This window comes from Micropterus dolomieu, linkage group LG21 (assembly GCF_021292245.1).
Source record: "Micropterus dolomieu isolate WLL.071019.BEF.003 ecotype Adirondacks linkage group LG21, ASM2129224v1, whole genome shotgun sequence".
NCBI classification, from domain to species: domain Eukaryota; kingdom Metazoa; phylum Chordata; class Actinopteri; order Centrarchiformes; family Centrarchidae; genus Micropterus; species Micropterus dolomieu.
Window position 1 is genome coordinate 3,719,433 of NC_060170.1, and position 8,728 is coordinate 3,728,160.

Consider the following 8,728-nt stretch of genomic DNA (forward strand, 5'->3'; position numbering starts at 1 on the left):
TGATTGTTTAGTGTGGAGCCGAATGAACAAAAGCAGCATGAATAGCCGGGGTTGATTCCGCCGGCTTGATTGACAAAACCCTGCCAATTGTGTTAGCGTGTCAGTGTGTGCTTTCCACCGGCGTCATCCTAAAGGCAAGAGAGGCTGTTGTCGTGGAAAAAGCAAACTCTGACCTTCAGTGTTGTCACACCAGTACTCTGTGGCTAAAATTAGGTTAGGACTACCCCGTTTGTGAGGAGCAAAGAGAAATGAAATATCTCCTTGTGGGAAGTGGAGTTTATTCCACATAGATGTTTAAACCCAGCCAAATTTTACTCACTCCAAAACAAGTGTGGCCCTTTATGTTATGTGACAAAGGGATTGGTGCATGTATGTAGATTATGTTTTATGTTAAGGTTTTTTATTTATTTTAGTTATATAAAGTTGCTATTTATTCTAGTTTTATTCTTATAGTCAACACAAGGTTGTAAAATGAAATGAAAGTTTGTAGTCCCTTTATGTAGTCCCTTTACGGTTCAGCGGTGCGCGCTGTAATTAGCTGATTGGCACGCTGCGTGTCCGTAAAGACAGCCCGGGGTCAGGGCGGCGTCTGGTTGCAGCGTAGCAGGTGGCGACCGCGGTTATGAGGAGAGCCCCATGAACCCGTTAGGAGTAGGCTAACTTAGTCGGGGAAACCCAGGTAGGGATCAGCTGCGTAGTTGGTGGGATTTGAACATGTTTTCTATTATCTTTTATACATACATGTGTACAAAATAATACAAATGCAAAAGCTGTATAGAGTTATGTTTTGTTTAGTTCGGGTTGCAGGTAGTGAGTCACGGCCCTGGTGGTTTTTTTTCCTTGTTTTGTTCTGTTCTGATGGTCTGGCTTAGTGCTCATCCTGCTGTGGGATAAACTTGCTGCTTGCCCATTGATTGTGAGCTCCCCTTGCGCTGGGTTAACGTGTCTGCTGGTCATTATCTGCTAGTGTGTTTTATGGGCTCATTGATCTCAGCCAGCCTGTTTCTTCACATTGTTTTAATATCTATTTTTTGATTGCTAAAGGTTTAGATTTTAATATAACTGCTTTCCAGTCATACTTGCCTCCAGGGTAGTGGGGACCTGTTGTTTGTGGCTCCAAGGGGGGCCTCCACTATCTTCTAATTTCTCAGCTGTCCATCAATTGTATTTCACCTCCATTTATTGTATTTCACCTATTTAACCAAGAATGATAGAGCTGGAGACTGATGTAATGAATTTCTTGGAACGACTGGGTAGTAGGATTAGGGTAGTTTAGCTCTTAGGGTTTTCTGTATGTATGTAGGTCAGTAATTATACTGCATGTGCTTCATTTATTTGTAGTATTTACAGTGTATGTATATGTATATGTAGACAATGTGTTAGTACTTCAAATATTTGCTTAGTGTTTGGGCCCCTATGTACAAGCTTCAGATAGCTTGAAAAAGTAAATCTGCATTATTTCTAATGATTGTACTTGCATTTTAATGTTTTGTGAAAAAACTAACCTGGACTGAACTAAACTGAACTGACCTTGGCATCATGCAGCGACAAAGACTAAAACTGAAACTAATAAAAACTAAACTGAAACTAAGCATTGTTAAAAAATAAAAAAATAAACTAAACCAGCAAACAAAACAAAAAGTCAAAACAAAATAAAAATAAAAACTAATGAAAAAACCCAAACTACAATACTTGGTGTGGATCCATTGATGTGTTTTTAATAGTTTTTTGACAACAATGGACCTCTGTGGCACAATGGAAGAAGATATATCAGGCTTTGGAAACACACAATACTTGTTAGTAGGATACATTCATTGTTGGTCTTATTAAGCTTGGTGTATTGTAGATGTGTGAATTTGAACAGCAACAGTATTACACACTACATATATTTCATCACGACATACAGTATATAACGTGAAGTGATCTTAAAAGTGTGCAGTAATGTAGTGGATATTTAGATTATATTTGCACATTTACTTTAATCAGTCTGTTTCATTCTATCAACACAATATGGACCGGATTTACTAACACCCCGAATAAAGAGTACTAAATTGCATGTACATTGTAGAACCTGTTATGGGTGATTAACTAAGAATTATTGCGTAGATGACAACAGGTGCAAACACAATGGAGGTGGCAGTATTTAAATGATGTTTTAATGGTTTCCGCCATGGAGAGTCGGGAGGGAAAGCAGCCACTGCGTAAAAACCTTGGTTTGTTTCATTCAGTCTGTCCAGAGTATGTGGAAATTGTATGTACCTGCCCATCCTGCCTAAGCACTTTTGAAAGACGTCATTCTGTGTGCACACTGTTAGTAGATCAGCTTAAGTGTTAATTTGCTGGTGATATCAAGTTTGCACACGTTTTTACTCACGCAAACTTTTAGTAAATCTGGCCCTATGTGTTTTGTGTTTCCCCGTGTCAGAGATGAGATATCTTCTCTTGAGGACAAACCTCTCTTAACCACTCTGGAAAGTGTCTGTGACCATTCCTGTTATCCATCAGTCCTGCCTCTATTTTAAGCCTCACATTATTCACGTCTTTGTTTCACTCTGTAAAGTGGAGGCACTCTCCGTTCTACATGCAGCTAATAAGTGGGAGAATGAAATTAGACCTTTTCTGAGCCTCTCTTTCATCCAGGGTCGCTTTTATACTATTAAAACGGGCCAAAATTGCCCTTTTGGTTGTTAAACCGTCTTTAGTGTTGCCGTGATCAGAATACAGATATAAATGTAGATGTAGATATACATAATATAGTGTGTTCTGGTCCTATGGCTTTTTCTTCTTGACAGTCCAGTGCCTGTCATGTCATAGAATCATGAGCTGCCAGATTTTAAACTTGAGTGAATTAAAGGCAGTCTCACTAAAACATGATGGTCCACATAGCCCTTCATCAGATTAAATGTGTTTCACCTCTTTATCTCCCCTCACTTTGAAAGGTTTGGTTCACAAAATTAGTGGTACTAGTAAGGCTGTTGCTTTTTCACAAGTTAAGTTGTAACTAAATTGAAGTAACATGTAATTTGTTTGAATTAAATCAAATCCAAGCCATGCAGTCTTAAAACACATTGGAGAATTAAAGTTCTCTTCATCTAGTTGCCTCAGCTGCCTTGATAGAGTGACAAGCTAATGTTACTACTGTACAAGGCAGTAAGCATTTTATAAAGTCATCAGTCAATATGAAGTCAAACAAACTTTATCCATGGTTTTCCATCTATAGTGCTGTGTTCTGAATGCTTCCACACATTATGTCAGATGTTTTGGTCACTAAGTTTTTTTCCATTTTGCATTGGTGTATAGGACATCAATACGCTAGTTTTCTGCTGTTATGAAGAGTGCATTTGGTATATGTTGCAGTGAAAACAGTGTGTAGCGGTTGACTGGTTGAAGTAGCTTGCAAGCAATGCTTCATTAACTAGGTCATTTCTGCTGATTTTAAATGTAATTTAAAAATTAAAATTTATCTCCATTATATTAAAGGGGTAATATATTGTTTTTTTAGTTTAGGTTTGCAACCAGATTTGTGCTTGTACGCACGTCTCAAACTTATGTCCGAGTACAGAGATCCTGCTGTAAACGCAGAAACTCTGACATGCCAGCTGTGGCTTTTCACACTGGCATGTTGGCACAATCCTTCCGTAAAATAAAGCAGTGTGAAAGCTGCTATATAAACCGGCATTAGCCGGCGAGCTAACAGTCAGCCTTTCTGATGTTCACTGTGTTTTTACCCAACATCAGAAAGCTAGAACTTTATAAAACTCTTACAACTCCGACAACCACATTACGCATATCAACTATATTTTGTAGAAACCTGCATGGTGACGATAGAGAAGACAACAATCAATACACACATATCCTGTGTTGTCTCAGTGAGAAGTACAGTACTTACTGTATTGGTATCCTGAAAAGAATGAGAAGGAAAAAGTTAAGTGGGGAATCTTATCTCGGAGAATATAAGCCCCACGCCCGCGAGCCTACCCTGCCCTCGCTGTTGCAGAGCGCAGCGGCTCACACTGTACTGTAGCTTATTTAAAGTTGATTAATGTGACACTACACTCCGTTGGGTCCACAGCAACACCCCCGCCACGTGTGAGGTTGATTAGATGAGCGGTTCTTGACGTAATCGAAATTCAAACAGACAGAGATTTCTGCCTTCATTAGAGAGATGACGGAGGTAGATATCTTAGAGAGAGACAGCCCGAGAAAGAAGTTCATACCAACTGCAGTGCTATGCACTTGGAGTGTCACTTTTTAGTTTAAATATGAGCTCATTTTAAACATGGGGGCAAAGTGAAATGAGGCAAATCAGAACAAAATGTTCTGCAAGTTTTAGGTGAGCCAGCCATTTAAGATTGTTCCTCTACCTGTTTCTACATCTTGCATTGTTATGTCTTGAAAACTAAGTAAATAATTCCAGCACATACAAATATAACCTTTTAGCAGCTTCAGCCTAACCTGTGTCTACTTTCCTAGCGGACATCTCCAGCATGTGTGATGTGGACGTGTCCTCTGAGCCCACCAGTCCCACCCTGTATGGTGAGTCTTCAGACAAGTACTACCATGTGGACCGGTGGCAGAAGCTCCGCACCGCCGTACGCAAACTGGAGTTCTGGGAAAACTTTACAGCTGAGCTTATTGGGAGTGGCTTCTTCTCCAAAGTCTATAAGGTATTGCTTTTGTCCTCCCCCTACTTTGCCTTGTTGCTGGCCTACGTGTGAGATGCATTCAAAGCTTGCTTTGTTGCAGCCACTAATTGGGACATTCTTGTCATTCCGTGATTGGCCCACCAGCTTTGGAGACCATGGAGGCGTAATACTCATCCTCAGCTGAGACCTTACATAACTCCTAATGTGACATCAGGGCTGGAGTGGAGCTACAGGAAGAGCTGATTTTCATATATTTAGGCTTTGTCCCTGATGAAATGAGGTAGAAAGAGGCCACAGGATGGATGAGGGATTGTGGATGTCAGAGCTTTGATGTGTCGACACTGAGTGAGATTGAGAAAGTTAGCTTTAGCTCTCTGATTTTGGACTGATGTTCAAATTTAATCAACATAGGAAACCCAAACAGTTAACTGATTACCTAAAAACGCTTTCAGAAGAAAAAAACTGTCACATTGTCTCCATCGGTTTGCCTCCCCATCACTACTGATACAACTACCACTGCTATTACTGCTTCTACCTCCACTGTTTCTGCTACTAATGGACACCAACGTTCTTCAGGTGATGCACAGCACCACTCGGAAGGTGATGGTGGTGAAGATCTACAAAAACGACGTGGACCAAGACAGCATTGTACGAGAGATCAGCCTGCTGCAGAAACTCTCCCACCCCAACATCGTCAGGTGACATTCCACTCATGTCCCACTTCTTACTGAAATCTCTGTGGTTGCTCCAATGGGTTAAATTCTACCAAAGCAAATGAAGCTGCATGAGGATTGCCCTCACAACACATTCAGTCTCTCTTCTCCGTCTGTACAGACTCCACACCCTCCCACACATCACATTCACACTTTAACGCCACCCCTCCCCTACATCTCATCTCAACTTCACAATCTGTGGTTTGCTATGGCTACCATAGTTATAGAGAGTTTATTGGCAATACCTTTTTAACATACTATTACTTACTTATACTATATTATGTTGATAATGACTGAAACAAGACTTTAAAGTGCACATTCATCTAAATCCGTGCAACACTTTGAATTGTGATCAGTGTTTAAAAGATGAAAATATGCATTATGGACAATATAAATCCTAAATTCCTTTCTGTAATAATTCAAAATCTATTAGCAGACTCCTAAACTTTTTTGAGATGTGTAATCCATCACAGTCAACATTAAGTCTATATGGATTTTTGTCCATATAGACAACTGTTTTTAATCCATGTAGTAACATTATTGCTGCACAGTGATGCATCACTGCTGGACTCCATGGCTGCTGACACTATGGCTTGTCAGGACAGACTTGACTCTGATGGATTGTACAACTAATGCAAGTTTCAAGAGCAATTTGATTTGCATGCCTCGTGAAAAATGATAACCTTTCAAAGCTCATAGTAGAGAACCCGATAATAACCATTTGTGCACCAAATACATTGAGAACCGACAGACAACAATGGTTATATTTAATTGATTTAATCAAAATCACTGCTAGGGGCAATTCAGTAGTCTCTGGGTATTGTTATGGACATGCCTCTACTAAATTCTTTGGCCTCGTATAGTGAACATGTCAGAAGCACTTGCTTATTTACACGTCCAGCAGACACAGAGCAACATTAGCATTCACTTGGAGTCATATTTGTCCACCTGATCAAATAAGTCCAATACTCTCTATCATTTTAGCTGTGTTTTAGTCTTCACCAACTCCTGAGTAAAGTATCATCACTACGTCTTTAGTCATTTGATCCATTGTTTGTATAAACTTTTGATTAGAGAAACTTGAAAAATTCCATAAATAATGTGTGTGTGTGTGTGTAGTGCAACCAAAAACTCATATAACTTGCCCGTACAGTATTGCTTACTATATTTAACATGACTCAAGCACAGCCTGACTGTGGCTGACAGTAAGAGCTGCAGCTGCAGTCAACACAAATGAAATGAAGTCTTGGTGCTATTTAACACTGACCCTGTCAGCTACAGCAGTTACATAAGGTGTGAGGCCAGGCAGACATAATGTTTGCCTAAGCAATCTTATTTTAGTCATTTAGCAAGGTCGCAGCGGTAAGGTTATCAGAGTGCAGCTTATCTGCTTACAGTACAGCAGGCTGTGATGAAAGCAAGGTTCATACTGTTAGTACCTGGTACACACCAAACATAGTGACCAGCTGTTTTAGGAAATTACCAAGCCTTTTTTTAAAATTGCATCTTCGTAACCAGTTTTTAAAGTTTTTCAGTGCTAGATGAAAAGTGAAGGTATTACCAAAAATTCATCCTGAGCACATGAAACATCAAAGTCATCAAATTTCATGGCAATCCATCAAGTACTAGTTGAAATTCATTAAATATTAAATATTATACATGATAGATTTACTTTGGGAACTAAACTAATAAGGAAATTGTAATAAACATATTTCCTCTTATTCTAGATATCTGGGAATATGTGTCAAAGAAGACAAACTCTATCCGATCTTAGAGGTGAGTCCCATTATTTCTTTTTTTTTGCACATTGTGAGTCATCGTTACTGTGTTTGTTCACATGCTGGCTTCCTTCTGCGTGTGGAAAAACACAACAAATTGCACTGATATGAGTTGTTAATGAAATGGTGAGCGAGTTAAATCAGGCGTTTATTGTGTAACCAGACTGGATTTCATTGTTTCAGAGTAATGTCAGACTGCATTTGAGAGGAATTATACTTTCACATAATCTAACATTATCGTATTGTTCACCTGTATGAACTTCAAATTAGCATATGAAATTACTACAGCAAATGCATTGCTACTATTTTACTTCTAAATTTGAATGAATCTATATATTTGTTCTCATTTTATGAGTCTTTCATTTTGACACTATATCTCGTACACTGTATATGTTGGCTGTTTCAGTATGTAAATGGTGGATGTCTGGAGGAGCTTCTGGTCAGGAAAGACGTTCCCCTGTGCTGGAGAGAGAAGGTGGACCTGGCCTGTGATATAAGCAGAGGAATGATCTACCTGCACTACAAGAACATTTACCACAGAGACCTCAACTCAAAGGTAAGACCCTCCATCTGTGCCCCACCCTGCCCTGTTATTTAGCTGCTGCAACAGTTCTGTGTGTCCACAGGGATTTTCCAGCTGCTATCACCAGGGTGCGATTTGCCGGGTTGGATGCGTGGGATTTCCCCCTTTCTGGTTTATATATCCCTGCCTCTGCTGAATAATTTTTATCCCAAAATTTATTCAATGCTACTTCTCTAGTGATGCAAATGATCTCAAAATTCGGATTGATCCGTGGTTTTGTTAGGGTTACATTTATTTTAAAATGCGCTTCATTAGCTCTGACCCAGCTGGCTCTCTCTGTCTGTTGGTAATCACCACTGTGTCTTACTTAATCTCACACCCACGGAACTATCTGATTGGTTAGAAGTCTAGAACAATAGCCTATCAACAGTCACGAGACATTTGCTCCGGTGAGCAGCGGAGCTGTGTGTCGAAGGGAAGGCTGCAGATAGAAAGACTAAAGCTGCAATGAACATCACAATCTGATGATCTGTTTCTTTGATGACGAACAGCCCAGTGTCCCTGTGTAATGGAGACCAGGGGTTCCATTACCTGAAATAGTCAAGTAAGTATTAAGGTGGGGATAACTGATAAAGCAGGAGCCATACACATTGTTATTTTGATTGTTTATTTAATTTGTGAATCATTTGATAGCTGTCTTTGTGAGTGGTTCCACAGGGGGGGGGGTCTGGCCATCCTGCCTGTGTGGAAAGAAACCTCAATCAGGGATAGTCAAGGTTCACAATATAGTATTGACTGCTTTTACTCTATTTCAGTTGTTAAATTAGTTTAAACAAGATGAACAATGTAAGTACTCACCTCTTCCTGGTTGTCTCTTCAGCAGGGGGCGGAGGCAAAGGAGTGTAGTAGGCCCAAGCACCTGCTTAAGAGCCGCAGGAGTAAACCATGAAGCTGAGAGGGGGGGAGTAAAGCCATCAATAATGCTGACTTATGTGATTATTTTGAGTATGCTTTATTGATTTACTGATAGAAATTTGTATTTATGTAAATATTCATTCTTTGGGCTCT

The 8,728-nt window shown here is 39.8% G+C and overlaps 1 protein-coding gene across 1 annotated transcript in view; it reads left to right on the forward strand.

The window, feature by feature from the left end:
• The window catches only part of LOC123960691 (dual specificity testis-specific protein kinase 1-like), a 50,605-nt gene that overhangs the window by 15,615 nt on the left and 26,262 nt on the right, over positions 1-8,728 (forward strand). The window contains exons 3-6 of the mRNA XM_046035603.1: positions 4,474-4,667; positions 5,223-5,344; positions 7,087-7,135; positions 7,544-7,693. Of these exons, the coding sequence (XP_045891559.1) occupies positions 4,474-4,667; positions 5,223-5,344; positions 7,087-7,135; positions 7,544-7,693 (515 nt within the window). The remainder of the gene's footprint in view (positions 1-4,473; positions 4,668-5,222; positions 5,345-7,086; positions 7,136-7,543; positions 7,694-8,728) is intronic.